Source organism: Geospiza fortis, unplaced genomic scaffold (assembly GCF_000277835.1).
Source record: "Geospiza fortis unplaced genomic scaffold, GeoFor_1.0 scaffold242, whole genome shotgun sequence".
NCBI lineage: Eukaryota > Metazoa > Chordata > Aves > Passeriformes > Thraupidae > Geospiza > Geospiza fortis.
In genome coordinates, this window is record NW_005054574.1 from 544,439 (window position 1) to 557,597 (window position 13,159).

The following is a 13,159-nucleotide window of genomic DNA, read 5'->3' on the forward strand; positions in this document are numbered from 1 at the left end:
GGCTGGGGCAGAGGCAGCGCAGCAGCAGCAGCCGCGAGCAGAGGGACAGCCCGGCGCCATGAAGTTCCAGTACAAGGAAGACCACCCGTTCGAGTACAGGAAAAAAGAAGGGGAGAAGATCAGGAAGAAATACCCCGACAGAGTCCCCGTGAGTGCGCGCTGCCCGGGCGGCCATGGCTGCGAGCCTTTCCGTGCCGGCCGTCGGCTGCTGCTCGCCTTCTTTTGAAGGCGAAAGAAATGAGTTTAGTGCAGATGATGGTGATCTCGCTGCTCTGATTCAAATCCCCGGCTGCTTTTCTCCTTCGCGCGAAGCTGGGGCTATTTATGATGCTCGGAGAGCTGCAGTGTGGGTGGGGGGTGGAATCCACCTTTTCCCCTGGGATCCGCAGTAACTCCAGTGGGAACGCTGCTGATCTTTTTCTGGCATGCGTGGGGTTGAGTGGGGAAGGAGCTCACCCTTGTTTCTGTGAAAATGGAGATCAGTGAGTGGGCTAACCGAGTACTCTTCATGCTAAACGCGGTCTGCATCCGGGTCATTTCATACGTCCCTGTTATTTTTATTTTTACTTCAGTTTGGCATGTCCTTTCGATATATTACTCTTTTCCTTTGCATGAGCAAAAACGTGATGCTTCTCAACCCTTTTGGCCTCCCGTTTAATCATCCTGTGGAGAAAATGTCGCTTGGAATGCAAGGTCATCTAGCTAAATTTTGCTTCCTCATTCTTAGGCCCCTTAGGAGTGCCTGTGGGGAACTTCTGGCTTCGTAATTCCGAATAATTATTGGGACAGGGAAAAAAAAGAAATTACAAATCTAATTAAGTGTAGAGTGTTTTTTTCCTTTTTAATAAATATTTTGCAAGTATTGTTTTTTTCTGTCCCCACTGGAGAGGTCTGCCCTAGATTTACTGCACAGGTGTACTGCATTCATAAAAACTGGGATCGCCCTGTAAAAGTAATGACAGAGAGGGAACAGTTATACTCCATATTTTCCCTGCAGGCTAACAGCATGTTTTATCTTGGGAGTGACCCTCAATTAGACTTGAAAAAGTGTTTGGAAGTCAGTGTTTGGGTGCCTTTGTTCTCTCTGTTTTTGGGAGCATAGGTTGAGCATGCAGCTTGAAGTGTGTGGGGTTGGGTATTTATGATGAGGGCTCTGTAGGGTGAGAGAGAAGGTGTAAATTGAGGATTAACGTGGCAGATTGCACAGCAGGCCATGACAAATGTGTCAGGAAGAACCCTGTGGGGAGCCCAGGACGAGGCCCAGTCCGGCAGGAGATAAAGGAGGTCAAGATAGGGGGGGCATCAGCAGAACTTTGTGAAGAAAACCAGGACCAGAATAACAGGGTGTGCTGGAGTTAAGGATCATTGGAATGATGCATGGCAAGGCCCAGACGTGAATTATTAGGGATAGCCTCTTGACAGAGCTGCATACAAAGAAATGAATGCAGCACTCCATTCTTCACATTGCTTCTGTGTCTGCCCTTCCTGACAGCAGGATCCTTGAAGATGTCATCCTTTTGGCTGCCTACGCTGCAGTGCCGTGATACATTTCAGCATTTTGATGAGATTTCGCTGCCCTGCATTGTCACAGTCACCACTCAGCAACAGCTCAAATGTAGATAGTCTGTATTCTGCCCTTAGGATTTATCTTGTAGGTTTTTTTAAGTATGTGAATGGTTTAGTGCTTCAGAAGAGACAACCTGCATTATCCAGCAAACTGACTGCAGTTGCCAGTCAGATTAGCAGAGCACCTCCATTCCTTCTGTGCATCTTTGCAGGAGGGAGATGTTTCCTAATATCTCTTAAATCAGTGGTCATCTGGTTTAAATCTTTCCTAGGGGCTTGTAAGCCCAAACACTCACCTTGTTCTCATAGGCATGACTTCTTTTCCTTTATTATCTAGTGATCAATCTACAAGCCCCCTCCTTTCCCCTCCCCCCGCCTCCAGTTAGGGTAGTCACAGCAAGCAGTTTGGCTTCTCAGTAGGTCTCTTTAATTGGAGGCAAGAATTAAAGGTTTCTCCCCACTGCAGTTTACTGTGTTAGATACTGCTTTGTTTGGCTGTGCTGGTAAAAAGTGTGAGAAGTGCTGTTGCTGTTCAGTGAGATTGTGGTACTGTCCTTCCCTCACAGCATTTACCAGCTGCATCTTGTACAGAAATGCATGTCCTACCTCAAACTGCCTGAAGGAGCTTGAGTGCCTTGTGCTAACTTGGATGCTTGAAAATCTTGAAGTAGCTGAGGCAACCATGTTTCTATTTTAAAATCAAACCTGGAAATTTCAGGGGGTTTGGCTGTGCTGACCACATTGAAATGGAGCACAGGGAAAAGATGTCCTAATTGGTACCTCTCTGGTGTGAGATATTTTGCACACACTGCTTGGCTCTAGAAGGATTCAGGTTAGCACAGCACCATGTCCAGGCTAAAATACACCAAACTCATGATAACATTTTGTTCTGGTGTGGTGTCTCACTGGTGGAGCAACATTGTTTTACTTCCAAAGAAGGCTTAGTCCACAGCCGTTCAACCCTTTCTCTTACACAACAGCTGTATTTGCTGATTTGGGTTGCCAAAGAACAATGGGAGCATGGAACCCTTAGAAATTAGTCCCACAGCGTTTCAGGGGGACCATTTACTAGTATAGGGCCTAAGGGAATTAAAAAGTTTACAAAGTTCAGAAAATCCAGCTTTAGATTTAGTTTGGTTGGTCAGAATGGCCTCTGCAGAACAGCAAGCCACATAGATTGAAACACGATGGATCTTTTACCAGTTCAAAAATACATATCACCAAAAAACCTGCTTTTTTTTCCTGCACAAACACAGTAGTTCCAAAGGTTTCAATGGAAAAGGAGATCAGGTCACTTTGGAATAATTCCTGTTTCTGAGGTAAATATTTTGCCTAGCTCTGCTAACAAAAATTATCTTTTAGCAAAAGACCTCTTGGTCTGTTTGATCTTAAAACTGCTGAGCTTTGTGTTTTTCTGTGTTAGAATATAAGGAAACTGGTATTTTTGTCAAGAGATCTCAGTGGGTCCAGTTGCCCAGATGGTAGGCTGGTCTTAATTATTGTATGTTTACTTGACTAAGGAAATGTCCATAGCTACGTGAAATATGGATAATAAACTTAAAGGATATGAATTTCAGAGTAGATGATAACTCCTGAAGAACAGGAGATTAAAAAAAAAATTCCCCAGTGATCTGTAGTTTCTCTTTAATTCTTTGCTTCGTTCTAGAGCACTTGGTGTTGGTTAAAGTAGAAATTAGGATGTGGGACTCCTGGGAGTAGGGCTGATTTTGTGCAAGGCAGTTTGGAACTGTAACCTGGAAACAGTTTAACTTACTTGTGTTCGTGTATTAGCCTCCTGACAGCTTCTTCACACAAAATTAACCTGAATTGGGAACATCAATGTGTCCTAATTATTTTTTTTCCTCAGCCATTATGGTTTATTTTTATGTCTTTTCTGGACTCTTTGCTTACTTACACCATGCTTACTGCTGCAGGCCTGGGCTCCCAGCACAGCTATTGGGAGTGATTTTGGATTGTCTTCTGTTCTTCTTCTTTAAGCCATCTCACCTGTGTGTTCTTTAATGTTGTGTATTTGTTACAGATTATGTACGTAAAGGCCTGGTATCAGAGGGTAGTATCCTTACCCACTGATGCTTTTTGGACCATTTTGGTTTATGATACTTATCATCTGTTTCTTTCTCTCTCTCTCTTTCCAGGTAATCGTGGAAAAAGCACCCAAAGCCAGAGTACCTGACTTAGACAAAAGAAAGTATCTCGTGCCTTCTGACCTCACAGGTAACAATGCCTACCTCCTTTCTTCCTGATTTTCAGTGAGAGGGTCTCAGAAGTGCTTTTTACTCTGTGATCAGCACAAAGAAAATATCCAGACAGGCTCAACATCTCGTTTATCTGCTGTCCTTGTTATATTTACACCTTATAGCCTGGATTACAACATGCAGAATTCTCTGAGATCTTTTGAGGTATCTCACTGACTTAGCTAGCGTGTCACAGCTGAGTTCTAACCATGACAACAGTGACTAACTAAATTGTGTATCATGGCCAGTCAATGATGACCTAGCTGCAGAGTTGCCAGAGGCTGTACTCTTGTTGCAGGAAGAGACAAGTTCTTGCAATAGTTGCATCCTTTTTCCACCCCTGTAGCTGTAGTCATAGCTACAGAATTCTTTTTTCTGAATGGTCATGGTGATCTTGAGTGTGATTACATCTGTTTTTATTTAAGAACATGAAGAAGAACAAGAACATGAGTAAAAGGAACAGCATTTCTTCTTCTTCTTGCAGTATTTAATGGACTGTGAAAAACTTTCTTGTGCAACATAGTTCAAGTAAATAATAAGGATTTTTTTTTTCAGGAATGATATAACCATTTACACCAAGGCTAAATTCTCCAAGGTGTCTTTGATCTGTAGGATTTAAAGGTTACCTAGTTAAAGGTCTTCCCACTAATTCCCCTCAGTAGAGCATTTCATACCATAGTAGATGGAGTGTGGATTTAGAGGGGACATAGCATGGGGTGTGTACCTGTGAAACTGCCAGCTCTGACTGGATTGGCTGCTCATGTGGTTACAGTCATGAAGTTACTGCTTTCTTCTCTTGTTTTTTTCCTGCATTGTTCATGTTCCCCTTTATATACAGCATGTGACTTCCACCACCAAAAGAAAACAGTCATGGTTAGGGTTAAAATACAGATATAAACAGCAGCAACAACAAAAAAACCCCCTCCAACATTCCTTCTGCATCTAAAGGCATCCTTTGTTCCTCTTCAGTTGGTCAATTCTACTTCTTAATCCGAAAGCGGATCCACCTGAGGCCAGAAGATGCTTTGTTCTTCTTCGTCAATAACACCATCCCTCCCACCAGTGCTACCATGGGCCAGCTGTATGAGGTAAGCCTGGCCCTTTTCTCTTGCCTTTCTTTGGCAGGAGCAATGTCCAGAAGTGTCAGTGGTTTCAGCTTGGTCACAGATGCCTGAACATGGGCACCCTCTTGCCCTGAGCTGTATCCCATCACCTGGTCAGGGGAGTTTAATCCCCCAGTTAGGAGCCTGGGGAGCCTTATCAATTCAGCTTGTTGTTTGCTGTTGAAAGGGCTGTTGCAAATACTTGCCCCAGCAATGATCTATTGCTCCTACTACTTTAACAAAGTATTGAAATAAACCACTTCCTTTTCACAGATTGGGGCTGGGGAGCATGGCAAACATAGGTTTTGCTGTGTATACAAAAGAGATTTCCTTTTAGCCAGTAAAAGTAAGTAAAAAGCCAGTAAAAGGGCCAGTATGACTGGGCATCCATCTGCCTATGAATACTTTCTTGGGGAACACTTATTCTTTGTCTAGAATTACTTTTTCCTCACTTGTACTGTGTAAGTGAGGATTACATAGGATGCTGCAAGCACTGCTGCCCACTATTTCTACTCAGCAGTGTTATTTGATCAATCTTAAAGGCATATTGGATGCCCATATTTCTCAGCTCTATAGCCATTATATCATGAGTGCCTTGCAGCCTGGATTGATTTCTCCTTGATTTCTCCTTCTGCTGGGTGTTTTAATAAAAGAGCTCTGGCGTGGTGCTGTGAGCCTTGTTTGGCCTGTCACTTTTTGACAGTAGCTGGATACTTCATCAGTCTGTGTAGTGATGAAGATAATAAAAGATAACACAGGCAAGGTGCTTTCCAAATCTGAACACGTCAAAGGAAAGTGTCTGACTGCCCAGAGCTGAGGTCAGATCTCTGTTCCTGGCACTCCACAGGATTTTTGTGTCAGTGTAATCACTTAACATATCAGCTCTACTACTCGTATGTAAAACAGGACTTCGAAATACAGCCACTTGTCAGAGTGTTCTGAAAAATTAAAAATACCATCTAGAGGTAATTTTTGACTTAATCCTTCCAAGTTAAATACTTCCAAGTCTCTCTCTCGATCTTAAGACCATACCACTGCTGAGATACTGGTGAACAGTCAGAGCTGTTTCTGTTGCATGCTTGCAACACAGCCTGGCTGTGGCTCTTCAGGTAAATTCCCTGTGTACAGAAATGTGTCCTGCCTGTGTGTAGAAGCAGAGCTGTGGCCAGAGTTCTCTTTGGTCTTGGGAAGTGAAGCCTTTGATGCAAATGGAGAGGAGCAGTGAAAGAGAAGTTACCTGCTCGTGTTATGATGATCTCTGGGTTGAGCTTTCTTACATGCGGTGAGTTCCCAGCTTTGGCTCCTCACTTTGTCCCTTTGTCCCCTGGCAGGATAACCACGAGGAGGACTATTTTCTCTATGTGGCCTACAGCGATGAAAGCGTCTATGGCAAGTGAGCAGCAGCCCCCCAGGCATGCAGGCTGGATGGACTGATGGAATGGATTGGTGGGGAGGGGGTTGCTGAAGAGGCAGGAGGAGGATGCATGAGAAGAGAAAAAGAGAACTGGAAGTGAACCACATGCACAATGTCATCAGCTTCCACGCATTAATTATCACCATTATTTTTTAAATTGAGGGGAGTCAGGGTAGGGGGACAGGATGAACTTGAAGACTAAGGAGTGGTTCCACGCTGGGGGGTGGGGAAACTCCACTGTTCACAATTCTTCTCTTGCCACAGCTGGAAGTAGTTAGTGCTGGAGGCTGCTAGACAAGCCAGTGTAGTGAAGCTCCAGGAGAGTGGGCAGGATGGCCATTTTCATGTAACCTTTCATTGGATGAAGAAGGCATGCCATGTATTGTCACTGACCTTGTCCTGTCTTGTCCATGGCCCCCTTTCAGTGAGATGTGAAATACTTTACTCTGCCCACACAAGGCTGTCCTGTGCTGACAGTCCTCCTTCCAGCTACTACCTGTGAATTGTTCTGAGGGTATTGTGTTTCCCATCATTTCCATCAGTGTTAGAAGGGCTGGTAGCTCTGTCCATCAGTATTAGAAGGGCTTACTCTGAGGGCTGGGAACTCCTCAGCTGTGAGACATGAAGGCTGGGGAAAGGAAGGAAAAATTCTGCAATTTCTTTTTTCCTTTGTTGCTTTAATTGCAACTGCTGGACAGAAAAATGACCCTTTTGTTCTTTTCAGTATAGTCAACTGATAAACTCATAAGCACAGGCCTAGAAAGGACCTCAAGAGCCCACACCAGCTCTGAGACAGGACTGAGTATCCCAAACATGCCCACCATGGCTGCTCATCAAACTTGTTCTTACTGAACTTCACTGAGGAAGATCCTGGAGGCTGCTGAGATTGTCTGTTCAGTTCCTAGCTAGCCTACAAGTGAGATTGCTTTTTCTGATACCTAACTTTAGTCACCCTTGCTGTGCATTAAGGCAACTAACTACTAGTGGTCTTGTTTTTGGTGAACACAGAAAATTATCTATCAGTGTTGTCCTTGTACCAGTCTTCTGCAGATTTGAAGATGGCAGAGTTCCTGTGGGTTTAGCGTTCCCTTCCATGTCTCATCCCTGTACAGCCCTTGCGCCACGTGCACAAGCGTAGGAAATCAGTCACTGCCACGTGTGTTCTGCTGGCTTTTTGTGATTGGGTAACAGTGCCTCTCTGTGCCACAAGAGAGGTTCTTTTAGACTTGAAGGGAAAAGGGAATAGGTTATCTGTAGATTTTTTTTCTTATTTTATTTTAAGCCAGTATTGTTCTTAGGAGGGTGTCAGATGCTGTGCAAGCCTTATGCTGTCATGCCAAAGCAGTTTCTTCTCAGTGGCAGGAACAGCAGATTTTCCCATTACTGCTGTAACTATGATGAAGGAATAGGTCTTGGAGAGTGAGCTGACTTTCAGGAAAATTCTGGGGTCTTAACTAAAAATCAGAGAGGTAGGCCTGAATTACTGTAAACATTCCTACATTTAAAAGAGGGACCAAGAGGGAGGAAAAGAGAAGAAGGATGGAGAATACAGGTGAATTCCAAATTAAGTTGAAGGCATTTGCTTATTTGTGAAGTTAGATCACCATTCCCTGTGTTCCTCAGGAATGAGAAATCAAGATGAGTGCTCCTCTGAGTGTGGGGAACAGGAAATCAGGTTTCAGCCTTCTCTGACTGTTGTTACATGGAGGTGGCATGAGGCAGGAGAGCTGATGGGAGTGTCAGGTGGGAGTTACTGGCAGAACTGTGTGAAGGTCAGGGAGGGCAGCATGGTGGGGTGGGAGGCTTACTGCCTGTGTGGGTGGGAAGTACCAGAAGAATGGGAGAGAAGGGAGGAGCCACAGAGGATGCAGACAGAGTAGTCAGAATAGGCAGACAGAAAATGAGGGTGCAGATGATGAAGTGGTTGGCATAATATCCCTAGTATTACATCCTGAACTTCAGGTTTGCTGTTCCATCCTGTGTTCATCTGGAATAAATGTGTTTGGGTGAGTTGTACCTACTGCCAACTTGGATAACTGCACTGCCTGCACTGCTCAGTCCTCTCTTTTAGAGTTACTCTCCTTCAACTACCAGGCTTTCTTCACATCCTTTGAGTGCAAATCTGCATCAATCTCTTGTTTTAGGAAGCTCTGAATATTCTGAAGCAGAGGACAGACCCAGGAGGCTTTCTAGGATAAAAGAGAAGACACAGGCAGATGGTGTGCATCTCTGCTGCTGTCCCACTTGTTCATGCCAAGCACGTGGTTAAGCACACTCAGGGGAGAAAGAGTTGGCATCTGGGGTGCTTAGTTTTGTGTTCAGTCCTCCCCTCCCACTGCTGGGTTTAAATGACACGTGGGACTAATCACAACTGTTTGTTAAGTGTAGAGTTTACGATTTAATTTAGTTCTTTTACAGTTCTTTCAACCGAATTGTGGCATTTCTGGTTTTGTGCTAGTATTGTACAAGGTAATGATGGTAATTTTTTTGTGTTGGTTAGCTGCAGGTTCTTGTAAAATAAAGTTCAGACTAGAGCTTAATCAACTTATCAATAAAGATGCATTTGAAAATCACAGATTGGTCCAAAGTGGGTGACTAGCATTTCTTCCTGATGTGGGCTTGTAAATGAAGGGATGACTTTGCCAGAACTTTTGCTGTTACTTTTTCCCACAATCCCAGGTTTACTCTCTCCTGTCTACCAGGACAAGTCCCATCTTTCCTGTTTTTGGTGGTATCGTCACATACACACCTATCTGTATCTTGCTATGCCACTAGCGGGACTTTTAATTAGATCTGATGTAAGAATGATGTAAGAAAGTCTTAAGATGCATAATGAATACACTGATGCATTTCCTGCCATTTTAAGGCCTTGATGGGCCAGTGATGGGGCCTCGGGGTCATCACTAGCCCTGCCTGTCCCTGCCAGGCACCTTGGGCCACCTGTCCTGATGCCTGTGGCCCAGGACTGTTTGTATCTGTCCTGGTGCTGTCCCTGTCAGCCCCTCAGGACTGTGGACACCTCTCCTGGCACTGTCCCTGTCAGCCCCTCAGCACTGTGCCCACCTGTGCTGGTGCTGCTGCAGCAGGGCTGGCCTGAGCTGCCCTCAGCCCTGCACAGCCATGAGGCCCTGCCCTCAGCCCCCCATAGCCATGAGCCCCCTGAGGCGCTGCCCTCAGCCCCCCATAGCCATGAGCCCCCTGAGGCCCTGCCCTCAGCCCTGCACAGCCATGAGTGCCCTGAGGCCCTGCCCTCAGCCCTGCCCCAGCCATGAGCCCCCTGAGGCCCTGCCCTCAGCCCTGCACAGCCATGAGCGCCCTGAGGCCCTGCCCTCATCCCTGCACAGCCATGAGCCCCCTGAGACCGTGCCTTCACCAGGTCCTGCCAGGCCGGTGGGATTCCTGCCTCATCACCAATGGATGGGGCTGGTCACTACCTCTGGCTGTGCCCCACTGCCTCTGGTGGGTGCAGTAGGACAAGTCCCATGTGCTGTGCCAGCCAAATCCCTCATGGAGCCAAGCGTCTATCCTGTGTCACTGCAGCCCAGGCTGAGGTGGAACTCGCCATGGGAAGAAGTGAGAGAGGCCCAGAGTGCCTGCCATGCCACAAGGTCCTCTAAACGTAGGAGAGCAAAGATAAGGAAATCTGGGATTCCTTGAAAAAGAAGCCTGCAGTAGTGACAAATGAGGTTGCTTTTCCTTGTGGATATCTCTGCATGAGGGGGAAGGAGTCCTGCTGGGAGCTGGCAAAACCAGCGGGTGCCATTTGTTCAGCACCGTGACTCCAAGCCAGGCTCTGGCAGTGCGTGAAGAGGAAAGGGATGCATGCTGTCATCTGGAGAAGCAGTGACAGACGTGCCTCTTCCTGCCCCTCCCTCCCTCCCTCCCTCCCTCCCTCCTTCCCTCCCTGCCTCCTTCCATGTCACCTCTGGGTCCCTCTGGCTGAGGGGGCAGGAATGGGCCATGGCGATGCTCCAGGGGCACCATTGGCTCCAGCCCTGTGCATTGAGTGAGGGAGTTGCTTGGAGTGATAAAGTCAAGAATTACAACACTGAAATCCACAGGCATAAAACTTGCTATGCTTAATAGGACCTTCTCTTCCCTCTGCATACAGAGGGGAGCCACTGTGAGAGATTCTGTTGCTGCTACTGAGGGAGAGAGTAACTCATCCTGCACTGGAGCCTGTCCACAGCAGCAATTTCTGAGCTCATGTCCACCACTGTGACTGAAACAAGCTGCCTCTGTATGGCAGAAGGGTGCTGTGACTACAGCCAGATGGGCACAGATGCAGCTAAAAGCATACGCTATTAGCTGAAATAATTTGAATTTCAGTTTCAAATACAGTAAAGATTTTTCTGTGTGGATTGTGGTATTGTCTGCTCAGGTAGAAAAGTGGTATAAAGTATATCTAAGTAGTCATCTCCCACTCCCTCTCTCACCCCTTTCCTAGGAAAATGGTGCCACAGATGTTTGTACCTGCCATGCTGCTTTGCATGTTTGTATCAGTGCCATTGCTGAGAGGCACTAACACAAAATGTGCAGGCCAGTGCATTGCTGAATGTAATTTACCTGGTCCAAATGTGGAATATTAGCTTGTTCTCCAAGGCTGTTTTATTTATAACCTTTGTTTTGTGGGTTATAGAAATGATATTAAAGCAAGGCCTGGGGGAAATTATGAGCTCAGCTGGTTTGGAGAGGTTAAACAATTAATACTCTGCCTTGGTCATTATTGCTGCACCTGGGATCCTTTCTCCAGCTTTCATTTGAAGAAAATATTTTCCTGGAGCAGAGACTAGACAAGTTAAAGATCACTTATTTTGGGGCCTTACAACATCACCATGAAGGACATATCTGGACTAATATAAAATGTCCCAAGTTATGCTAAACACTGATGTTTTCATTTCCATAAAACAGTCATGTCTGAGATGGAAGAAACATTGATTAAAACAGAAATAAGACTACCAGAGGGAGAAAGTCCAGCTCATTGTTGTCACTCAGTCTCAGATGAATGCTTCCCCAGGGTGAGGTGCAGAGAGCGACTGGAGAGCTCATTGCTGACATGGCACTTCCAGGACTGATCCAAGCAGAGCACAGCTGACCATGAACAGCAGCTGCCCCAGCCCCTGTTGCCAATCTTTAGGAGGTGTTTGTGTTCCTGGAAGCTTGCAGGCATCCCAAAGCACAGCCCAGGCCTGGATATAAATGTGTTACAGGAATTAGTTAATATTCTACTGAAAATCTGGATCTTGCAGCACCTTTCCCTAAAGGAAGGGTCTGATTCTCCCTGATTTTGCACTCTGGCCAATGCCATCTGCATGTTGTACTGTTCTTTGGGAATTAAAATATTGTTAATGATTGCTAAACTAGTGCTACATGGAAGCCGGGGGAGAACATAAAGGTCCTAACTTTCAAGTGAGGACATTGCTAGAACTGCAATAAGGTTGAATGTACTGAATTATTAGCTGAAGGAAAAACTGATCTGATTCATTTCCTGACCACTCTTTATTCCCCCCATATCTGGGAGGAGTCTTTGTCAGAGCTCAGGACCCTGTTTTGGCTTCTTGTCACAACCCTCTCTTTATCACTTGAGCTGCCTCCTGCAGTGTCCACACACCATTCAGAAACCTAGAGAACTTTCAGGAGGTAGCAGTGTTTGTGCCTCACCATCCTTGAGCCAATGGATATAACCCTTTCAGTCTGATAAAACCGTGGGTTTGCTAGCTTGCTACTTGACCCCTTTACCATTTTCCATGTAGCAGTAGACCTTGAGGTCAGTGAATGTAAATTCTTACATTAATAAATCCCTACTGTTTGCAGAGGATTTAACTCTCTGCTGTTTACTAGGGCAAAAGCATTCCCACTCGATGTTGCCAGCACATGTGGCAAGTGTCACAGCTGCCACCAAATCTGCAGACTGTTTCCTTGCTGCCGGAAATCTGGCTTTGCTCTCCCAAATAGGATCCCTTCTGCTAGTGCTCAGCAGATTATGGATGCTGTCCCCAAGGGACTGATGGAGCACAAAGGGTGACAAGAGGGTGGCAAGTCCCTGCAGAACTTGAGAGTGTTTCATCAGGAGTTCATAGTGTATACACTTGTACAAAGAGAGTGTAAAAGGTGTAAAGGTGTAAAGCCTTAATCTTTTCTTTTCCTCTTGTGTCCTCCAGTATCCTGCTATTCCTCCAGTAGCGCCTGCCCTTTTCCCAGCAAGATTAGCAGGAACAGAAAGCTTTCCCCACCCTCTGGTGACCCTCCAGCCACCTTCTCTCTCAGAGATGACAGAAGGCTGAGATGTTCTCTCACACAGCAGCCATCCCCTATTTCCATGACCTGGGGTTAAAGACATTTTGCAGCCAGTGAGCAGGGCTGAAAATGCCTCAGATCCCACATCATTCCCACAGTGAATACACACCTGTGAACACACCATCTCACCCACACACCTAGAAGTGTGGCTGCTTCCTGTACCTTATTTCCTGTACACCACACCATGCTCATCCCAAACACCCCTGGAACACAAACACATCCTCCTTTTCTGCCACACCTCCCACCACAGAGTGGAAATGAACAGTGAAACACAGGGTGGAGAAATGCATGGAGTAATTCACAGTCATGGGCTTCGGGTGATTACAGAAAAACTTGCAGGTGAAAATGGAGGGAGAAAAGAACCTGTAGCTCTCAGAAAAGTCTACAACCACTAAAGTGTCTCTCATCTGTGGAGTGCAAAGGATGCCAAGAAAGCATTGTGTCACAGGAAACCCTGAAAGAAGGAAGTCCACTACACACAGACATATTTCAGAGGTGAAGAAATATGAAATTCTGCTCTTTCC

The 13,159-nt window shown here is 45.8% G+C and overlaps 1 protein-coding gene across 2 annotated transcripts; it reads left to right on the forward strand.

The window, feature by feature from the left end:
• Positions 1 to 6: 6 nt before the first annotated feature.
• Positions 7 to 8,913, forward strand: GABARAPL1 (GABA type A receptor associated protein like 1). 2 transcript variants are annotated; one of them, XM_005429772.2, is made up of 5 exons: positions 7 to 148; positions 3,723 to 3,801; positions 4,791 to 4,909; positions 6,256 to 6,317; positions 8,483 to 8,913. In XM_005429772.2, exons 1-5 carry the CDS (start codon positions 59 to 61, stop codon positions 8,490 to 8,492), a joined length of 360 nt encoding a protein of 119 aa, XP_005429829.1. In that variant the 5' UTR covers positions 7 to 58; the 3' UTR covers positions 8,493 to 8,913. The 2 variants fall into 2 exon arrangements, with proteins under 2 accessions (XP_005429829.1, XP_030920111.1); XM_031064251.1 differs by lacking the exons at positions 6,256 to 6,317; positions 8,483 to 8,913 and adding an exon at positions 5,478 to 5,553 and having other exon boundaries at positions 4,791 to 4,953.
• The last annotated feature ends 4,246 nt before the right edge of the window (positions 8,914 to 13,159 follow it).